General features: G+C 39.3%; 1 protein-coding gene across 1 annotated transcript in view; it reads right to left on the reverse strand.

Moving 5' to 3' along the window:
* Positions 1 to 798: 798 nt before the first annotated feature.
* LOC121383898 overlaps positions 799 to 23,756 on the reverse strand; it is a 23,746-nt gene continuing 788 nt past the window's right edge. The window contains exons 2-9 of the mRNA XM_041513995.1: positions 22,129 to 22,257; positions 20,969 to 21,126; positions 19,683 to 20,004; positions 17,536 to 18,156; positions 8,893 to 9,080; positions 7,588 to 7,710; positions 6,915 to 6,985; positions 799 to 3,056 (exon numbers count right to left, since the gene is read on the reverse strand). Coding sequence (XP_041369929.1) covers positions 2,361 to 3,056; positions 6,915 to 6,985; positions 7,588 to 7,710; positions 8,893 to 9,080; positions 17,536 to 18,156; positions 19,683 to 20,004; positions 20,969 to 21,126; positions 22,129 to 22,257 — 2,308 coding nt within the window. The 3' untranslated portion in view covers positions 799 to 2,360. The remainder of the gene's footprint in view (positions 3,057 to 6,914; positions 6,986 to 7,587; positions 7,711 to 8,892; positions 9,081 to 17,535; positions 18,157 to 19,682; positions 20,005 to 20,968; positions 21,127 to 22,128; positions 22,258 to 23,756) is intronic.

The raw sequence follows: 23,756 nt of genomic DNA on the forward strand, positions 1-23,756 counted from the left end.
CCATATTATTATACGGCTTGGCATTAAATAAACTAGTGTACAGGGCTAGTCTAAGATATCACAAGAGGAGGAAAGACAAAAAGTGTTTTTATCACAATTATATTTCTAACCATATATAAATATAAATAGTACATATACAATATATATATACATACACAGTCAAACCTGTCTTAAGCAGTCACACAAGGGAGTAGATAAAAGTGGCCGCTAAAGACAGATGACCGCTGCTTACAGGTTGTCATATATATAGTCTTTAAAACATTTGTTGTTGTTTCTTGTTTTACTGTCTGTACTGCTAAGCAACGGATGTGTGCTTCACAAATGACTATAAATCAACTTATGACATGTCTCCTTAAGAAAAAATGCAAATGGAATGTATTAAATTAACCGTTCTCAACAAGTTTGTTTTCTTTTTCTATTTAATTATTTAATTCCTACTTTATGCTGTGTATTGTCATAGTAAGTGAATCTACAAATGTCAAGTGTAGCCTGCCCAGAGGCAATTAGATGCATTGCAGAGTCATACTTTCTTAATTAATACACAGTAGAGATGTCGGGACTGAATGGGTACTAGTATTCCTGAAGGTGTGAATATCAGTTATTTGCTGCACCTTATCGCTGTTGTTAAAATATCCCTTTTATATAATAGTAAACATTTAATGTGGCCACTTAATACAGGTATTGTAGCGATTTGGGATCCGATTCAGGTGACCGCTTATTACAGGTGCATTTACATTATAAATCGTTTGGGAGGGAAAAAGTGGCCGCTTAAGGCAGGTGACCGCTGATTACAGGTGACCGCTGATTACATGTGGCCGCTTGGACAGGTTTGACTATATATATACAAAATATACATTATACAAAACATAGTTCACAAAATATGTTTGTAAAATAAATTATTAATATTTTTTTATAAAAAGAGCTTATGCATCATATAAAAATAGCAATATCTAATATATAATTACTTTTGGTCATAAACTATTATATGACCTCTAAGGTACATGCTAAACGTTTATTTTATGGTTATAATATATATTAATATTAAATAAATAGAAATAAGTAAATAAGACCACATTACATTTTGTTCTGATGAATTATAATTATTAAACGTTTGGTTTATTCACATTTGATCAGTCCACATGTACCTCATATCATATAAATCATTCATGTGTCAGAAATATTAGTAGAGATTTAGGCAAATCCATGGGTAGAATTAAGGGGGTGAAACTGACCCACCCATCCCCCTTTTGGGTGCTTAACTGCACCCCACTAATATTCTCCCCTCACCACCCACTCTTAATTTTAGTAACAATCTTCTGGTTGACACATTCTTTATAATTCTAGCCCTACCCCCGTCCTCCCTTTCACAAAATCTTGTAGTTACCCCATATATAATAGGTCAAAGTAAGCTGAAACCATGATGGTGTACCTTTAATTGCCTATATATGAATATAAATAGAACCTGTACATACTTAATAGCAGTCAGTCAGATTATGAATATTCATGATCATTATTCTTCCAAGACCGGTTTTATTACTATTACTCAACCATCATGCTTTTCGATTCACAGCATGGTACAAATTCATTTTATAAGCCATGCACTGGGTTGGATGAATATTTATTACAGTAGTATAAGTCTTTAGGCAAGTGATTCAGCACTTTCTACAGAATGCATGCAATGCTGGGCTTTAACCAGGATCCACCACAACCTGATCATTATGAGCACTTTGTTGAATATAGTCTGCAAATCTGTATATCCACTGGCATAGGAAGTGGGCCGGAGGGGGGGGGGGGGGGCACTTTGTAACAGTAACACTTTGAGAACTGTAACACTGACTTTCTCTATGAAATAGTGAACAAAATTTGGAATCTTGCATATAGAACATTTTAGTATATCCAAAAGTAATAAATATAAATTCTAAGTTATCAGTTGATAAATATAAATATATTAATAATAAATGTAATTTATACAAAAAGTAATAAAATATAGATTTTTCATTCATAAATATAATTTATTAGGATTATATATATAAATTATAAATATTAAGTACTACAGTAGTATTTGGTATTCATGAATATGTAAACATTTTCAAAGAATATATATTGTATGACTATTTACAAGTCTATGACATTTGTGGGAATTATCATTTACTTCATACATGTACATTGCTCATGCCTGTCTAGTTTTACGTAACCCACTTTTGGTTCACGCATAATATATTTAGGACATCCTTTATATGATCATGAAAGGTTACGCAAAGATGAAATAGGTTACCTGAATTTGCTTTGCATAACCAATAAATGGTTTGAACCAAGATTCATTTTAATTGTGCTGTTTGTCTTTGAGTTAATCGACATGTCTACACAATACTACAGGCTGATGTTGTCTGCAGTTTGACTCTCTGTCCAGAAAAACTCAGTGCCAAAGATTGGGCTTTCTTGACCTGTTCTGGGACAGTCTTCACATAGCTTCCGTCAGCCATAGACTTCAGGACTTTGTTCGGCTCTAAAACCCCAACCAACGAAACGATTTCCGATCCATACGCAATGTACGACAAGTCGTGTGCAACGTCCAAGATATCCAAATGACAATGTGCCAAGAAGACACACACCGACACCCTCTCCTCCATGTTCCAGACTACAATCATCTTATCACGACCCGAAGTGACCAGCAATCTACCATCTCTAGCGAATCTGAGGTTCACGACAAAGTCTTCATGTCGGGTCAACTTGCACTCCAGATGGCCATCCTGCATGTCCCAGATGTAGATTGACCGGTAGCCAGCGGTCAGCAGGGAGCGGCTGTCCGGCGTGAATGCCGATGTGGTGACCGATGACCGCTGGTTCATTCGGAAGAGGTATTTGCCCGTTGTCGTGGAGATGACCCTGGTGGAGCCATCCGATGACCCGGCCGCAGCCAGAAGGTCATTGGGGCTGATCATCATGGCCGAGCAGGCGGCCATCATGGTGTCGGGCTGCTGTAGGATCGCGCCATCGTCCGCCGCGCAGTCAACGGCGCTTAACATCACTGGGTAGTCAAACATCGTTACGCAGATCTGAAACATTGGCAATTGGAAAAATCAAAACTTTAATCAAAGTCATATATTTTTTATTGTATAAATATATATATATATATTTTTAGTAATTTACAAAATAACAAGAAAATTAAAGGAATGTTTATTTACAGACACCCCAGCACATTTTAAACTGTTAGGTTATTACAGTACTTGGTCTAGAGAAAAGGAATGTTCGTAAAACACCCCAGCACATTTTAAACTGTTAGGTTATTACAGTACTTGGTCTAGAGAAAAGGAATGCTCGTAAAACACCCCAGCACATTTTAAACTGTTAGGTTATTACAGTACTTGGTCTAGAGAAAAAGGAATGTTCGTAAAACACCCCAGCACATTTTAAACTGTTAGGTTATTACAGTACTTGGTCTAGAGAAAAGGAATGTTCGTAAAACACCCCAGCACATTTTAAACTGTTAGGTTATTACAGTACTTGGTCTAGAGAAAAGGAATGCTCGTAAAACACCCCAGCACATTTTAAACTGTTAGGTTATTACAGTACTTGGTCTAGAGAAAAAGGAATGTTCGTAAAACACCCCAGCACATTTTAAACTGTTAGGTTATTACAGTACTTGGTCTAGAGAAAAGGAATGTTCGTAAAACACCCCAGCACATTTTAAACTGTTAGGTTATTACAGTACTTGGTCTAGAGAAAAGGAATGCTCGTAAAACACCCCAGCACATTTTAAACTGTTAGGTTATTACAGTACTTGGTCTAGAGAAAAGGAATGCTCGTAAAACACCCCAGCACATTTTAAACTGTTAGGTTATTACAGTACTTGGTCTAGAGAAAAGGAATGCTCGTAAAACACCCCAGCACATTTTAAACAACGACTATTAGGTTATTACAATACTTGGTCTAGAGAATGAGAGAAGAAATAAAAGCAAACGACACCTCAGCAAAGTTTAAAGTACAACTATTTTTGAGATCTAACATCCAATTATTTTGAGCTTCATCTAGAGTCATAGCAAACTTGCTGCTGTCACACGGGCTACTTTGGTAGAGCTTAACGTAGCGCACACCTGTCATTCAGGACAGGAATGGGTATGGGTACTCTATTAACGTGCCCCTATCCACTTAAGGTTCAGGCACGCCTATCTCAGGTTCGACCTCTGACTTCGACACAAGGAAAGGAAGGAAGGGAGGGGAACTCTTTAACGAGCCCATATCCCGAAGGTTCAGGCACGCCCACCCTGGACTTAGCCTCTGACATCACCAGTGACCAATTCCAAGGTAGGAAGGGGGGAGGGGGAAGTTGAGATTGAGTGGAACAATTTTGAAATTATGATCTAATATTAATGGGGGGGGGGTAAAATTAAATTTTTAAGCACCATTAACAAGATAATATTTAGTTATTAGCACTTTATTATTAAATAATTAGTTGGCATTAATTTTCAGTTGGGATGGTCTAAATTTATTCAAATATTAATATCATTATATTAATATATCTTTAATTTTTATAAGCCCTGGAGGTTAAAGGGACATACCCTAGTTTTTAAACACTAAGGCATATGTTTTACTATTAGAAATGTTTTTAATAACTGACATCATACTTTACTTAGATTTTATTGTTTAGATTATCCCTTTCTGTACATTCGAAGTGTTTTTGGTCATCCTGGTGTTTTTAATATCACAAGATGAATTTCTCATATTTTTAAAAACGCACGTGCCTCTGAGAAGTAACAGTTATGGAGTCTACTTTTAGTCTATTTTTAGAGGTTATTTCACCATTTCAAAGTCACAGACTCGTGTTTCACTCAATTGTAACCTTATCCAAATGTATTACAAGTTTGTTGATTAACTAAATTTAGTGTTAATTTTCATGGGTTGAAACTAGGGTCTGTCCCTTTAAGGGTTCACAAAGGGGCTGGCTTTACATCCAATCTAGTTAAGATCAAACAACCAGACTGTACCCAAAGGTAGCCGATCCGGATTTCCATGGGGTGAATGCGCCGGAGGGGTGGTGGAATGGGAGGCCTCCTAACCAGGCAACCTAACAGCCAAGACTGCCTACGCCCTAACGCACCCAAAGAAAGCACCCTATCACGGCATCACCCCCCCCCCCCCCCCCCCCCCCCCCCCCCCCCCCCCCCCCCCCCCCCCCCGACCCCAATCCCGTCAACATCCAAGTTATCCATACAGCAGGTTATGGGTAAAATTACAATGTTCGTGAAGGAAGGTAGTAAGGGAAGGGAATGATGGGAAAGGAAGTGGGAGTGATGATGTTGATGATAAGCCCGCCATTTGTCGCCCAGGAAACGTAATGTTGATGTTGATCTGTTACAGAGGTTGATCCGTTACAGAGGTTGATCCGTTACAGAGGCTGATCTGTTACAGAGGTTGATCTGTTACAGAGGCTGATCTGTTAAAGAGGTTGATCTGTTACAGAGGTTGATCTGTTATAGAGGTTGATTCTTCCGTTCATGGCCCGAGGAGTCAACAGAAAGTTGCTCGAGTATTCATGAGCCTACATCTGAACAGATGCGCCACCTATACGGATGACCACTTAAGGTCATTGCTATATAAACGTCAGCGGCACCTGATGGACCACTAATTGTTTGACGGATGTCGCTGAGTATCAGCCAGGCTTCTCCTTATTTTTTATTGCTGGTGAGGCTGATTAAATTAATAGCTAGCTAAAACTGATTTGAATCAGGATAAAAATTTGTTTGATTAAAATACAAGGCATAATATAAAACATACTGTAGTTTAAAATGCTAAGAGGAAACATAAATATAACAACATTCATTTATAATCACTAAATTCTAAAATGGGTATATATATATATATAGAAGTAAATAGGACGCTGTGTGCTGTATAAATCTAGTGAAGTACAGGAATAGAAGTGCAGTAGGTTTCCAACTATACCAGGCTTATCTTCCTTCCTTACATACAATAATAATTCATAAAAAATATATATGTAATAAAATGCATCTACAACTATAAATAACTACTGTGGAACGCCGGGTGGGAGGAAGAGACACTGATGGGAAAGGGTTCAACTAGCATCACGGGATCTTTTATACGCACTTTCTCAGAGACAACACAGTATGTAGCAAGACCTTTGTACCAGGTGTTGGGCACTGGTCGGGGGGGGGGGGGGGGATCTGTGGTCCATCTAGGGAAACTAATTCTGTGACTTGTACCTCAGGAGAGTGCTCTACCATAATACATAAAATCACATGCTTGTTTAAACTGATCTCAATGGCTGTAACATATATAGAATAAAGATGCCGACAGCTGATTCAGCTGCTGTATTGACCTTAGTTCCAATGCTGTAATATATATAGGGAATAACTGGTTACTGTCTTAAGATATCGGCTTTATCCTGCGACCTGAGCAGGATAAAGCCGATATCTTAAGACAGTAACCAGTTATTTCTTTTATCCTGCAATCCTACAGGAATATTAGGAAAATCATTATTTATTCCAGTTTTGTGTACGCAAATCGAGTATTGTCAACCTAGCAAGGCTTTTGCCGTATGATGTCATACAAGATGCATGACGTCATTATTTGTAAGAAGCTAGCTACATTCTGTCACATTAAAAAAGCTATCTAAACTCTAATTCATAAATAAATATACAAGTTTTGTATTATTATCGCAAAACTAAAAGTTATTTGCATTTACTGTACTTAAACAAATGATTTGAAGAGTATGTTTATTGAAAATCTACTCTAAAATACTCGAGTTGAGTCGGGCTTATGTCACGTGATCTATATTTTTGGTCAGTGAGATTAGATAGATATATATTTCTCTAGTCATCATATCTTGCCAATGTATACAGTGACTGCTAGATAAATAGAATAAAGAAGCCGACAGCTGATTCAGCTGCTGTATTTACCTTAGTTCCAATGCTGTTCACTGCCGTCTTGTACAGGGAATACAGAAATTCAAAGTCACGAATCTTGGCTCCTGAAAAAAAGGAAACAATTTTAAATTGATAAAATACACAATATACAGACATTTCTAGTGAGTAGAATGTGTACATGTAATGACCATGTATGACTTTGTGTATCTGAGATAACAAACAGATAACAGACAGACACAGATCTGTCACTCTACCTGTCCATGCATATAGTTGTCTTTCCGTCTGTGTATGCATGTATGTATGTCTGTGTGTGTGTCTGTGCATCTGTTTGTGTGTGTACCTCTGTGTTCGTTTCTGTCTGTACATGTGACTCTAGAAATTACAAGCAGGATAGAGAGCTGTTTGTATGTCCATCTGTCTGTGTTATTTATTGATAAATGTTATAAGTAATAAACCTGGGCAGCCATTGTGACTGACAGTGACAACTACGTTTTATCGTCTGTATCTAGATATCAAAGAATCTATTTGTCTCTCTCTCTTTCTCTGTCTGGGTTTGTCTGACTATCTGTATATATGTCTGTCTGTATATATGTCTGTTTGTATGTATGTCTGTCTGTATATATGTTTGTCTGACTGTGTGTATGTGTCTGTGTATGTGTCTGTCTGTGTGTCTGTCTGTACGTAGAGACAACAATCTGTCACTCACCTGTCTGCAGGTTCCAGATCCTGCCTTGTGCCTCCATCCCGGCTTGACCCGCCACGAGAACGTCTCCTCCCTCCGCCATACACGAGACTTTACCTCGCGCTTCCAGGGCATACAGCAGACCATCTGCAAACATCCAGTCACGGTTCTCATTGATACAAGGCACATATTTAAACAACAAATTAAAGGCCCTATCTCAAAGGTACACAAGAGTGGGCTTCTCACCACAATATATTTAAACAACAAATTAAAGGCCCTATCTCAAAGGTACACAAGGGTTAGCTTCTCACCACAACATATTTAAACAACAAATTAAAGGTCCTATCTCAAAGGTACACAAGGGTTAGCTTCTCACCACAACATATTTAAACAACAAATTAAAGGTCCTATCTCAAAGGTACACAAGGGTTAGCTTCTCACCACAACATATTTAAACAACAAATTAAAGGTCCTATCTCAAAGGTACACAAGAGTTAGCTTCTCACCACAACATATTTAAACAACAAATTAAAGGTCCTATCTCAAAGGTACACAAGAGTGGGCTTCTCACCACAATATATTTAAACAACAAATTAAAGGTCCTATCTCAAAGGTACACAAGGGTGGGCTTCTCACCACAATATATTTAAACAACAAATTAAAGGCCCTATCTCAAAGGTACACAAGGGTTAGCTTCTCACCACAACATATTTAAACAACAAATTAAAGGTCCTATCTCAAAGGTACACAAGAGTGGGCTTCTCACCACAATATATTTAAACAACAAATTAAAGGCCCTATCTCAAAGGTACACAAGGGTTAGCTTCTCACCACAACATATTTAAACAACAAATTAAAGGTCCTATCTCAAAGGTACACAAGGGTTAGCTTCTCACCACAACATATTTAAACAACAAATTAAAGGTCCTATCTCAAAGATACACAAGGGTGGGCTTCTCACCAAATTGAGTTATTAACTTTTGCTTTGAGATTTTTTTATTAGAAAACATTTTGTGGACAACTGACAGAATTGGGCTTCTTCAGTAACATTTTGCCAGGCAGATATTGCCAACAAGTTCGCTGTCTTTGTGCAACTCATATGTGTTGCCTTGTTATCTGTATTGTCTGTATTTGAATGGGAAAGAAGAAGCAATGATGTTACTTACTTTGATGGCCTCATTCAGTCAAATTACCAGATTTTGTGGATGCACCAATCATTAGGATTTGTTACAATTTGATAAAACAGGAATTTAGTTATAATGAATGCAACTCAGTTTGCATGGCATATAAACACATTACAATTTTAAAAGATGACTAATTATTACATACCAGTGCTAGTATCAAAGACTAGAACGTTTCCACCGATCGCTGCACAGAGATACTTGTTATTTTTAGACAGCAGAAGCTGATTGGCTGGTTCACTAGTTGGGGTGTCAATCATCGTCGTCGTCTGAGCCTTCAGTTTCCTCTTGAGCAGAAAGCCCTTGTCTGTCGCTAGGTACAGACTTTCACAGTCGCTACAAGAAATTACACAAATAATAGAGAGAGAATAGAAGAAAGCCCTTGTCTGTCGCTAGGTACAGATTTTCACAGTCGCTACAAGAAATTACACAAATAATAGACAGAGAAAAGAAGAAAGCCCTTGTCTGTCGCTAGGTACAGACTTTCACAGTCGCTACAAGAAATTACACAAATAATAGAGAGAGAAAAGAAGAAAGCCCTTGTCTGTCGCTAGGTACAGACTTTCACAGCTGCTACAAGAAATTACACAAATAATATAGAGAGAAAAGAAGAAAGCCCTTGTCTGTCGCTAGGTACAGACTTTCACAGTCGCTACAAGAAATTACACAAATAATAGACAGAGAAAAGAAGAAAGCCCTTGTCTGTCGCTAGGTACAGACTTTCACAATCGCTACAAGAAATTACACAAATAATAGAGAGAGAAAAGAAGAAAGCCCTTGTCTGTCGCTAGGTACAGACTTTCACAGTCGCTACAAGAAATTACACAAATAATAGAGAGAGAAAAGAAGAAAGCCCTTCCTTGTCTGTCGCTAGGTACAGACTTTCACAGTCGCTACAAGAAATTACACAAATAATAGACAGAGAAAAGAAGAAAGCCCTTGTCTGTCGCTAGGTACAGACTTTCACAGCCGCTACAAGAAATTACACAAATAATAGAGAGAGAAAAGAAGAAAGCCCTTGTCTGTCGCTAGGTACAGACTTTCACAGCCGCTACAAGAAATTACACAAATAATAGAGAGAGAAAAGAAGAAAGCCCTTGTCTGTCGCTAGGTACAGACTTTCACAGCCGCTACAAGAAATTACACAAATAATATAGAGAGAAAAGAAGAAAGCCCTTGTCTGTCGCTAGGTACAGACTTTCACAGTCGCTACAAGAAATTACACAAATAATAGAGAGAGAAAAGAAGAAAGCCCTTCCTTGTCTGTCGCTAGGTACAGACTTTCACAGTCGCTACAAGAAATTACACAAATAATAGACAGAGAAAAGAAGAAAGCCCTTGTCTGTCGCTAGGTACAGACTTTCACAGCCGCTACAAGAAATTACACAAATAATAGACAGAGAAAAGAAGAAAGCTCTTGTCTGTCGCTAGGTACAGACTTGTACAGACTTTCACAGCTGCTACAAGAAATTACACAAATAATAGACAGAGAAAAGAAGAAAGCTCTTGTCTGTCGCTAGGTACAGACTTTCACAGCCGCTACAAGAAATTACACAAATAATAGAGAGAGAAAGAAGAAAGCCCTTGTCTGTCGCTAGGTACAGACTTTCACAGCCGCTACAAGAAATTACACAAATAATAGAGAGAGAAAAGAAGAAAGCCCTTGTCTGTCGCTAGGTACAGACTTTCACAGCTGCTACAAGAAATTACACAAATAATAGAGAGAGAAAAGAAGAAAGCCCTTGTCTGTCGCTAGGTACAGACTTTCACAGCCACTACAAGAAATTACACAAATAATAGAGAGAGAAAAGAAGAAAGCCCTTGTCTGTCGCTAGGTACAGACTTTCACAGCCGCTACAAGAAATTACACAAATAATAGAGAGAGAAAAGAAGAAAGCCCTTGTCTGTCGCTAGGTACAGACTTTCACAGAGAAGAAATTACACAAATAATAGAGAGAGAAAAGAAGAAAGCCCTTGTCTGTCGTCTGTCGCTAGGTACAGAGAAAGCCCTTCCTTTCACAGTCGCTACAAGAAATTACACAAATAATAGACAGAGAAAAGAAGAAAGCCCTTGTCTGTCGCTAGGTACAGACTTTCACAGCCGCTACAAGAAATTACACAAATAATAGACAGAGAAAAGAAGAAAGCTATTGTCTGTCGCTAGGTACAGACTTGTACAGACTTTCACAGCTGCTACAAGAAATTACACAAATAATAGACAGAGAAAAGAAGAAAGCCCTTGTCTGTCGCTAGGTACAGATTTTCACAGTCGCTACAAGAAATTACACAAATAATAGACAGAGAAAAGAAGAAAGCCCTTGTCTGTCGCTAGGTACAGACTTTCACAGTCGCTACAAGAAATTACACAAATAATAGAGAGAGAAAAGAAGAAAGCCCTTGTCTGTCGCTAGGTACAGACTTTCATAGCTGCTACAAGAAATTACACAAATAATATAGAGAGAAAAGAAGAAAGCCCTTGTCTGTCGCTAGGTACAGACTTTCACAGTCGCTACAAGAAATTACACAAATAATAGAGAGAGAAAAGAAGAAAGCCCTTGTCTGTCGCTAGGTACAGACTTTCACAGCTGCTACAAGAAATTACACAAATAATATAGAGAGAAAAGAAGAAAGCCCTTGTCTGTCGCTAGGTACAGACTTTCACAGTCGCTACAAGAAATTACACAAATAATAGACAGAGAAAAGAAGAAAGCCCTTGTCTGTCGCTAGGTACAGACTTTCACAATCGCTACAAGAAATTACACAAATAATAGAGAGAGAAAAGAAGAAAGCCCTTGTCTGTCGCTAGGTACAGACTTTCACAGCCGCTACAAGAAATTACACAAATAATAGAGAGAGAAAAGAAGAAAGCCCTTGTCTGTCGCTAGGTACAGACTTTCACAGTCGCTACAAGAAATTACACAAATAATAGAGAGAGAAAAGAAGAAAGCCCTTCCTTGTCTGTCGCTAGGTACAGACTTTCACAGTCGCTACAAGAAATTACACAAATAATAGACAGAGAAAAGAAGAAAGCCCTTGTCTGTCGCTAGGTACAGACTTTCACAGCCGCTACAAGAAATTACACAAATAATAGACAGAGAAAAGAAGAAAGCTATTGTCTGTCGCTAGGTACAGACTTGTACAGACTTTCACAGCCGCTACAAGAAATTACACAAATAATAGACAGAGAAAAGAAGAAAGCCCTTGTCTGTCGCTAGGTACAGATTTTCACAGTCGCTACAAGAAATTACACAAATAATAGACAGAGAAAAGAAGAAAGCCCTTGTCTGTCGCTAGGTACAGACTTTCACAGTCGCTACAAGAAATTACACAAATAATAGAGAGAGAAAAGAAGAAAGCCCTTGTCTGTCGCTAGGTACAGACTTTCATAGCTGCTACAAGAAATTACACAAATAATATAGAGAGAAAAGAAGAAAGCCCTTGTCTGTCGCTAGGTACAGACTTTCACAGTCGCTACAAGAAATTACACAAATAATAGAGAGAGAAAAGAAGAAAGCCCTTGTCTGTCGCTAGGTACAGACTTTCACAGCTGCTACAAGAAATTACACAAATAATATAGAGAGAAAAGAAGAAAGCCCTTGTCTGTCGCTAGGTACAGACTTTCACAGTCGCTACAAGAAATTACACAAATAATAGACAGAGAAAAGAAGAAAGCCCTTGTCTGTCGCTAGGTACAGACTTTCACAATCGCTACAAGAAATTACACAAATAATAGAGAGAGAAAAGAAGAAAGCCCTTGTCTGTCGCTAGGTACAGACTTTCACAGTCGCTACAAGAAATTACACAAATAATAGAGAGAGAAAAGAAGAAAGCCCTTCCTTGTCTGTCGCTAGGTACAGACTTTCACAGTCGCTACAAGAAATTACACAAATAATAGACAGAGAAAAGAAGAAAGCCCTTGTCTGTCGCTAGGTACAGACTTTCACAGCCGCTACAAGAAATTACACAAATAATAGACAGAGAAAAGAAGAAAGCTCTTGTCTGTCGCTAGGTACAGACTTGTACAGACTTTCACAGCTGCTACAAGAAATTACACAAATAATAGACAGAGAAAAGAAGAAAGCTCTTGTCTGTCGCTAGGTACAGACTTTCACAGCCGCTACAAGAAATTACACAAATAATAGAGAGAGAAAGAAGAAAACCCTTGTCTGTCGCTAGGTACAGACTTTCACAGTCGCTACAAGAAATTACACAAATAATAGAGAGAGAAAAGAAGAAAGCCCTTGTCTGTCGCTAGGTACAGACTTTCACAGTCGCTACAAGAAATTACACAAATAATAGACAGAGAAAAGAAGAAAGCCCTTGTCTGTCGCTAGGTACAGACTTTCACAGCCGCTACAAGAAATTACACAAATAATAGAGAGAGAAAGAAGAAAGCCCTTGTCTGTCGCTAGGTACAGACTTTCACAGCCGCTACAAGAAATTACACAAATAATAGAGAGAGAAAGAAGAAAGCCCTTGTCTGTCGCTAGGTACAGACTTTCACAGCCGCTACAAGAAATTACACAAATAATAGAGAGAGAAAAGAAGAAAGCCCTTGTCTGTCGCTAGGTACAGACTTTCACAGTCGCTACAAGAAATTACACAAATAATAGAGAGAGAAAAGAAGAAAGCCCTTGTCTGTCGCTAGGTACAGACTTTCACAGTCGCTACAAGAAATTACACAAATAATAGAGAGAGAAAAGAAGAAAGCCCTTCCTTGTCTGTCGCTAGGTACAGACTTTCACAGTCGCTACAAGAAATTACACAAATAATAGACAGAGAAAAGAAGAAAGCCCTTGTCTGTCGCTAGGTACAGACTTTCACAGCCGCTACAAGAAATTACACAAATAATAGACAGAGAAAAGAAGAAAGCTATTGTCTGTCGCTAGGTACAGACTTGTACAGACTTTCACAGCCGCTACAAGAAATTACACAAATAATAGACAGAGAAAAGAAGAAAGCTCTTGTCTGTCGCTAGGTACAGACTTTCACAGCCGCTACAAGAAATTACACAAATAATAGAGAGAGAAAGAAGAAAACCCTTGTCTGTCACTAGGTACAGACTTTCACAGTCGCTACAAGAAATTACACAAATAATAGAGAGAGAAAGAAGAAAACCCTTGTCTGTCGCTAGGTACAGACTTTCACAGTCGCTACAAGAAATTACACAAATAATAGAGAGAGAAAAGAAGAAAGCCCTTGTCTGTCGCTAGGTACAGACTTTCACAGTCGCTACAAGAAATTACACAAATAATAGACAGAGAAAAGAAGAAAGCCCTTGTCTGTCGCTAGGTACAGACTTTCACAGCCGCTACAAGAAATTACACAAATAATAGAGAGAGAAAGAAGAAAGCCCTTGTCTGTCGCTAGGTACAGACTTTCACAGCCGCTACAAGAAATTACACAAATAATAGAGAGAGAAAGAAGAAAGCCCTTGTCTGTCGCTAGGTACAGACTTTCACAGCCGCTACAAGAAATTACACAAATAATAGAGAGAGAAAAGAAGAAAGCCCTTGTCTGTCGCTAGGTACAGACTTTCACAGTCGCTACAAGAAATTACACAAATAATAGAGAGAGAAAAGAAGAAAGCCCTTGTCTGTCGCTAGGTACAGACTTTCACAGTCGCTACAAGAAATTACACAAATAATAGAGAGAGAAAAGAAGAAAGCCCTTGTCTGTCGCTAGGTACAGACTTTCACAGTCGCTACAAGAAATTACACAAATAATAGAGAGAGAAAAGAAGAAAGCCCTTGTCTGTCGCTAGGTACAGACTTTCACAGTCGCTACAAGAAATTACACAAATAATAGAGAGAGAAAAGAAGAAAGCCCTTGTCTGTCGCTAGGTACAGACTTTCACAGTCGCTACAAGAAATTACACAAATAATAGACAGAGAAAAGAAGAAAGCCCTTGTCTGTCGCTAGGTACAGACTTTCACAGCCGCTACAAGAAATTACACAAATAATAGAGAGAGAAAGAAGAAAGCCCTTGTCTGTCGCTAGGTACAGACTTTCACAGCCGCTACAAGAAATTACACAAATAATAGAGAGAGAAAGAAGAAAGCCCTTGTCTGTCGCTAGGTACAGACTTTCACAGCCGCTACAAGAAATTACACAAATAATAGAGAGAGAAAAGAAGAAAGCCCTTGTCTGTCGCTAGGTACAGACTTTCACAGCCACTACAAGAAATTACACAAATAATAGAGAGAGAAAAGAAGAAAGCCCTTGTCTGTCGCTAGGTACAGACTTTCACAGCCGCTACAAGAAATTACACAAATAATAGAGAGAGAAAAGAAGAAAGCCCTTGTCTGTCGCTAGGTACAGACTTTCACAGTCGCTACAAGAAATTACACAAATAATAGAGAGAGAAAAGAAGAAAGCCCTTGTCTGTCGCTAGGTACAGACTTTCACAGCCGCTACAAGAAATTACACAAATAATAGAGAGAGAAAAGAAGAAAGCCCTTGTCTGTCGCTAGGTACAGACTTTCACAGTCGCTACAAGAAATTACACAAATAATAGACAGAGAAAAGAAGAAAGCCCTTGTCTGTCGCTAGGTACAGACTTTCACAGCCGCTACAAGAAATTACACAAATAATAGACAGAGAAAAGAAGAAAGCTATTGCCTGTCGCTAGGTACAGACTTGTACAGACTTTCACAGCCGCTACAAGAAATTACACAAATAATAGACAGAGAAAAGAAGAAAGCTCTTGTCTGTCGCTAGGTACAGACTTTCACAGCCGCTACAAGAAATTACACAAATAATAGAGAGAGAAAGAAGAAAACCCTTGTCAGTCGCTAGGTACAGACTTTCACAGTCGCTACAAGAAATTACACAAATAATAGAGAGAGAAAAGAAGAAAGCCCTTGTCTGTCGCTAGGTACAGACTTTCACAGTCGCTACAAGAAATTACACAAATAATAGACAGAGAAAAGAAGAAAGCCCTTGTCTGTCGCTAGGTACAGACTTTCACAGCCGCTACAAGAAATTACACAAATAATAGAGAGAGAAAGAAGAAAGCCCTTGTCTGTCGCTAGGTACAGACTTTCACAGCCGCTACAAGAAATTACACAAATAATAGAGAGAGAAAGAAGAAAGCCCTTGTCTGTCGCTAGGTACAGACTTTCACAGCCGCTACAAGAAATTACACAAATAATAGAGAGAGAAAAGAAGAAAGCCCTTGTCTGTCGCTAGGTACAGACTTTCACAGTCGCTACAAGAAATTACACAAATAATAGAGAGAGAAAAGAAGAAAGCCCTTGTCTGTCGCTAGGTACAGACTTTCACAGTCGCTACAAGAAATTACACAAATAATAGAGAGAGAAAAGAAGAAAGCCCTTGTCTGTCGCTAGGTACAGACTTTCACAGTCGCTACAAGAAATTACACAAATAATAGAGAGAGAAAAGAAGAAAGCCCTTGTCTGTCGCTAGGTACAGACTTTCACAGTCGCTACAAGAAATTACACAAATAATAGAGAGAGAAAAGAAGAAAGCCCTTGTCTGTCGCTAGGTACAGACTTTCACAGTCGCTACAAGAAATTACACAAATAATAGAGAGAGAAAAGAAGAAAGCCCTTGTCTGTCGCTAGGTACAGACTTTCACAGTCGCTACAAGAAATTACACAAATAATAGAGAGAGAAAAGAAGAAAGCCCTTGTCTGTCGCTAGGTACAGACTTTCACAGTCGCTACAAGAAATTACACAAATAATAGAGAGAGAAAAGAAGAAAGCCCTTGTCTGTCGCTAGGTACAGACTTTCACAGTCACTACAAGAAATTACACAAATAATAGAGAGAGAAAGAAGAAAGCCCTTGTCTGTCGCTAGGTACAGATCTTACTACTGTCACCCAGGGGCATAGGCTGGGGGGTTCGGTGAAGCAAATGGTTCGCTTTCAGAACTAAAACATACAGGTTTACACATATTGAGTTTCTGGTGGTGCAAAAACAAAATAGAAAGAGGGTCCACTTGGTTCATATTCGAGCCCCCCCCCAGGTCTAAACCACGCTATGCCTCTGTGTCACCTATTACACCCTATAAAGTCTGTTTTCATGGGATTCCGTTACCAGAAGAATTTATTTAAATATATGACAGTGATCCATGAAAAAGATCATAAAAGTATAAAATATCTCTAAAAATGTTTTTAATAATCAGAAAGGCAATCACACAAATGGAATGTTTACATCGCTTATGGACGATCAGTCTTTACAAACTTTTTGCAGTTAAGCAAATGTTTGTAACCTTTTTACAGCCATGGTATGCACTGTGCTGTCAGGTTAATAACATTTTGAACATGTCAGGGAGAAGTGTGCCACTATTATTTTGATGTCACGAAAAAAAAAAAAAACCCATTTTTGTCACTAAAAATTTCTAAAATATGTGATGGAGTGATTTCGGTATAATATCCGCCCGGTCCCCTCCATTATTATTTTTAGTTAGGGTTGAGGGTTAGGGTTAGGGTTAAGGTTAGGGTTAGGGTTAGGGTTAGGGTTAGGGTTAGGGTTAGGGTTAGGGTTGGGGTTATGGCTGGGGTTAGGACTAGGGTTGGGGTTAGGGTTGGAGTTAGGGTTAGGGTTAGGGTTAGGGGAAGGGGGGACCGGGTGGATATTTTTCCAAAAAATGTATCCCAAAAAGAAAAAAAAGAGAGAACTAACGGTACCCGTTGGTGAGGTGTGTGTTAAAACTGAATGTGTGGTTTATGAGAATCTTAAATATTTTTTATGCACCTCAATGGGACCATTTTTAAAAATTACAATCTAGAAGCCAGAATGTACAATGAATATAAAACTGCATTACCTTGAAATGACCAAAGACAGCGTTCTGCCCACAACATCAACAGCTGAATTATCATCCCAGTTTTCTAACTTGGACTTTGCAGCTTTGTCAATGACATCATTTGTTCCCTTATTACGGTGGACAACCCCATTAAGCTGAGTTTGAGCACTCTTGTTTCTTATTCCCGCCATTATCTTGTCGAAATCCCACAGTTTGACGGAGTTATCCTCTCCTGCAGAAAACAACATGTTCTCATTGGACGTGATGATTAACTGCAGAACTCCCTGACTGTGACCTGTCACATTGAACACGAGCTGAGCCTGGTTCTTAAGGTTACCGCGGCGACCGGCCGACAGGATGTAGATGTCTGCCTCCCCACACACCGCGGCCACCACAAACAGCTCCTCGTCCCCGCACAGCTTGAGATCGGAGTACGGCCCGTTCACCCTCCTACACGACGACTTGACGGTCCGTGTCAACAGCTCAGCCACTGTAGCGTATTTGTTCTTGTCACCGTTGATGAGAACACCGGCAGATGTGCCATAGATGATGTACTGTTGGTTCTTATCTAGGGCTATGATGTCAACCTCATAGTGAGAGCTGGGACTCTTCACACTTCCCAGGAGATTGCCAGATGGCAGGCTGTAAGATAACAATGGATGGATGGATGGATGAATGGACCTGAGTGTAATTCACTAAACCTGAGTGTAGTTCACTAAACCTGACTGTACTTCACTAAACCTGACTGTAATTCACTAAACCTGACTGTAGTTCATTAAATCTTAGTGTAGTTCACTAAACCTGAGTGTAATTCACTAAACCTGACTATAGTTCACTACACCTGACTGTAGTTCACTAAACCTGACTGTTGTTCACTAAACCTGACTATAGTTCACTAAACCTGACTGTTGTTCACTAAACCTGACTGTAGTTCACTAAACCTGAGTGTAATTCACTAAACCTGACTGTAGTTCATTAAATCTGACTGTAGTTCACTAAACCGGACTGTAATTCACTAAGCCTGACTGTAGTTCACTAAACCGGACTGTAATTCATTAAACCTGAGTGTAATTCACTAAGCCTGACTGTAGTTCACTAAACCTGACTGTAATTCACTAAACCTGATTGTAGTTCACTAAACCAGACTGTAATTCACTAAGCCTGACTGTAGTTCACTAAACCTGACTGTAATTCACTAAACCTGACTGTAGTTCACTAAACCTGACTGTAGTTCACTAAACCTGACTGTAAACCTGACTGTTGTTCACTAAACCTGAGTGTAGTTCACTAAACCTGACTGTAGTTCACTAAACCTGACTGTATTTCACTAAACCTGACTGTTGTTCACTAAACCTGAGTGTAGTTCACTAAACCTGACTGTTGTTCACTAAACCTGACTGTAGTTCACTAAACCTGAGTGTAGTTCACTAAACCTGAGTGTAGTTCACTAAACCTGAGTGTAGTTCACTAAACCTGACTGTTGTTCACTAAACCTGAGTGTAGTTCACTAAACCTGACTGTTGTTCACTAAACCTGAGTGTAGTTCACTAAACCTGAGTGTAGTTCACTAAACCTGACTGTTGTTCACTAAACCTGAGTGTAGTTCACTAAACCTGACTGTAGTTCACTAAACCTGACTGTATTTCACTAAACCTGAGTGTAATTCACTAAGCCTGACTGTAGCTCACTAAACCTGAGTGTAATTCAATAAACCTGACTGTAGTTCACTAAACCTGACTGTAATTCACTAAACCTGAGTGTAATTGACTGTAGTTCACTAAACCTGACTGTAGTTCACTAAACCTGAGTGTAATTCACTAAACCTGACTGTAGTTCACTAAACCTGACTGTAGTTCACTAAACCTGACTGTAGTTCACTAAACCTGACTGTAGTTCACTAAACCTGACTGTATTTCACTAAACCTGAGTGTAATTCACTAAGCCTGACTGTAGCTCACTAAACCTGAGTGTAATTCAATAAACCTGACTGTAGTTCACTAAACCTGACTGTAATTCACTAAACCTGAGTGTAATTGACTGTAGTTCACTAAACCTGACTGTAGTTCACTAAACCTGAGTGTAATTCACTAAACCTGACTGTAGTTCACTAAACCTGACTGTAGTTCACTAAACCTGACTGTAGTTCACTAAACCTGAGTGTAATTCACCTGTAACAGAAGATGACACTGGATGTCTGGTAGGACCACCCTCGATGCACATACATGTTACTGGATGTAATCAGACACGTTCTGTTGCTGGGAGCATACTCCTCGAAGCTCTGTATATTGGTGTCGCTCTCCGCGAGTGCCGCCAGTCTCTTCCCAGTGGCTGTGCTCCACAGCTGCTGTCTCGTCTCCACGGAAACCGTGATCACGTGCTGCTCGTCGGGGGACATGACAACATATCCGGGTTTCTCTTCCATGTCCAGGCTGAGGCGATTCTTGAACGTGCTGCTGGTTATGTCCCAGTCTGCTACCATCACAGTGTTGTCTGAAACCACGACAAACATTAATGGAAACATGCAGGCCTGTAGTAATTGGAGTATCCATGAGTATCCATGGGCCGAGTCTAGGAAGACTCGAGTCCATTCACAGGACTCAAGTACCCATTTACGGAAAAGCACTCTCATTTAATTAAAAAATTTACATAATTTTGCCATATGCCTGCCACCAGTTACATTATAGGGTTATGAGACACGGAGAGAAAATAAAAGTTCATCGTTGGAATTAATATGCCTAATGCTATTTTACTTTATTCCTTAGTCTCATTATCATCTAGTGTAAGTGTTGGATACTCGGGTAATGAATAGCTTGGTTTATGAGAAGATCTGGGAAATGTTAATGTTAGACTCTGGCATGCATTTAATCATTTCTCAACATAAAATGGTATTGTTATAAACATTTGTTGGTTGAACAAGTTAAAATATTATGTTATATCATCAACACTCAATCGTACATTACAATGCACATGCCCAGAAAGCACTTCAGCCAAGGATAGTGATATGTACAGGATCAGAGTATCCGTATCAGTGAACTATGACACTTCAATCTAAAATCACGAACCTTTAACATATACAAATCACTGCCATATGGGTCTAAACATATCTGTTATATACGAGGAGTTATAATCAAATTTAACTTTACAAACTGAAGACCACCTGATATGATGGGAAATAGTAGATTGTCAAAGACACAAGCACCTGTCATGGTTGGAGAGACAAGACCTGGAAGGTGGAGGTAGACAGCAAAAGAAGACAAAATATAGGAGCTGTCTGATTCGAAAGAAACAAGATGGAATTCCAATGAAAGGAAGGAGCAGTGGGATAAACTAAAAACAAACCCCAATCACCCACTGCCCCCTTGCCCCAGCTATACCCGGTCTACCCACCTCTCTTACATATACAAACCCCAATCACCCACTGCCCCCTTGCCCCAGCTATACCCGGTCTACCCACCTCTGTTATATAGGAGGAGATTTCCACTCTTGCTGACACTGATGATGGTAGCATCAGCAGTTACAGTGACTGGGGAGGATGTCGTACCCTCAAAAAGTGCCGAGTGGTACTTGGGCGTATACCGACTCATCTGGTCATACACTTGCAGGAGAAGAAACCTGCAAGCAGAGAACATGTTTACAACACTGTATATTAAGATGATTTAAGGTGCTTACATGATGTCAACATGTTTACAACACTGTATATTAAGATGATTTAAGGTGCTTACATGATGTCAACATGTTTACAACACTGTATATTAAGTTGATTTAAGGTGCTTACATGATGTCAACATGTTTACAACACTGTATATTAAGATGATTTAAGGTGCTTACATGATGTCAACATGTTTACAACACTGTATATTAAGTTGATTTAAGGTGCTTACATGATGTCAACATGTTTACAACACTGTATATTAAGATGATTTAAGGTGCTTACATGATGTCAACATGTTTACAACACTGTATATTAAGTTGATTTAAGGTGCTTACATGATGTCAACATGTTTACAACACTGTATATTAAGTTGATTTAAGGTGCTTACATGATGTCAACATGTTTACAACACTGTATATTAAGATGATTTAAGGTGCTTACATGATGTCAACATGTTTACAACACTGTATATTAAGATGATTTAAGGTGCTTACATGATGTCAACATGTTTACAACACTGTATATTAAGTTGATTTAAGGTGCTTACATGATGTCAACATGTTTACAACACTGTATATTAAGTTGATTTAAGGTGCTTACATGATGTCAACATGTTTACAACACTGTATATTAAGATGATTTAAGGTGCTTACATGATGTTAACATGTATAGGTTATACAGTTACAGTGAAGTGGCTCACAGTATATAAACAAAAGACAATATCAACTAGATATAGGCAGTCAGTTATGTGGCTCACATATATGGTAATATATAAACTCATTGGACTGGAATATATTTCTGGCACGGATCCTGTTGTAGATCGAGTATCAAGCAAATCAATCTTATGTGGAGTTTCGATTTTCTTGAGACTTGTGTTAAAATCCATCTACACAAAGACTCATGCCAGTCATTGTAGTCATTGTTATTCTCTGCATGTTCACCCAAACAGGACCCAGACTCACCGGTTCTGTCCCACCAGGTCAACACCTCGGATATTGAAGGGAAGTTTCTCCACTTGCATACACGTCAGGTTGTCGTGCACATCATACACATGCAGGTTGTCATGGTAACTGCGTGATTGTTGTTGAAGGCTTACCAAATGAAAAATAACAATTGTTTTAATTCTTCCACAATTCCTAGAAGTGAATACGTGAACACCTTGGATGTGTGTAAAGACACTGGACATAAATAAAAGTGAGTTGTCTCACCTTGGATGTGGACACTCACCTTGGATGTGTGTAAAGACACTTGTCTCACCTTGGATGTGTGTAAAGTGTCTCACACTTGTCTCACCTTGGATGTGTGTAAAGACAGTTGTCTCACCTTGGATGTGTGTAAAGACACTTGTCTCACCTTGGATGTGTGTAAAGACACTTGTCTCACCTTGGATGTGTGTAAAGACACTTGTCTCACCTTGGATGTGTGTAAAGACACTTGTCTCACCTTGGATGTGTGTAAAGACACTTGTCCCACCTTGGATGTGTGTAAAGACACTTGTCCCACCTTGGATGTAAAGACACTCCCACCTTGGATGTGTGTAAAGACACTTGTCTCACCTTGGATGTGTGTAAAGACACTCACCTTGGATGTGTGTAAAGACACTCGTCTCACCTTGGATGTGTGTAAAGACACTCGTCTCACCTTGGATGTGTGTAAAGACACTTGATGTGTGTAAAGACACTTGTGTCACCTTGGATGTGTGTAAAGACACTTGTGTCACCTTGGATGTGTGTAAAGACACTCGTCTCACCTTGGATGTGTGTAAAGACACTCACCTTGGATGTGTGTAAAGACACTCGTCTCACCTTGGATGTGTGTAAAGACACTCGTCTCACCTTGGATGTGTGTAAAGACACTCTCACCTTGGATGTGTGTAAAGACACTCGTCTCACCTTGGATGTGTGTAAAGACACTCGTCTCACCTTGGATGTGTGTAAAGACACTCGTCTCACCTTGGATGTGTGTAAAGACACTCGTCTCACCTTGGATGTGTGTAAAGACACTCGTCTCACCTTGGATGTGTGTAAAGACACTTGTCCCACCTTGGATGTAAAGACACTCCCACCTTGGATGTGTGTAAAGACACTCGTCTCACCTTGGATGTGTGTAAAGACACTCGTGTCACCTTGGATGTGTGTAAAGACACTCGTCTCACCTTGGATGTGTGTAAAGACACTCGTCACCTTGGATGTGTGTAAAGACACTCGTGTCACCTTGGATGTGTGTAAAGACACTCGTCTCACCTTGGATGTGTGTAAAGACACTCGTGTCACCTTGGATGTGTGTAAAGACACTCGTGTCACCTTGGATGTGTGTAAAGACACTCGTCTCACCTTGGATGTGTGTAAAGACACTCGTCTCACCTTGGATGTGTGTAAAGACACTGTACCTTGGATGTGTGTAAAGACACTCGTCTCACCTTGGATGTGTGTAAAGACACTTGTGTCACCTTGGATGTGTGTAAAGACACTTGTGTCACCTTGGATGTGTGTAAAGACACTCGTGTCACCTTGGATGTGTGTAAAGACACTTGTGTCACCTTGGATGTGTGTAAAGACACTGGTGTCACCTTGGATGTGTGTAAAGACAC

Source organism: Gigantopelta aegis, chromosome 10 (assembly GCF_016097555.1).
Source record: "Gigantopelta aegis isolate Gae_Host chromosome 10, Gae_host_genome, whole genome shotgun sequence".
Lineage (NCBI taxonomy): Eukaryota > Metazoa > Mollusca > Gastropoda > Neomphalida > Peltospiridae > Gigantopelta > Gigantopelta aegis.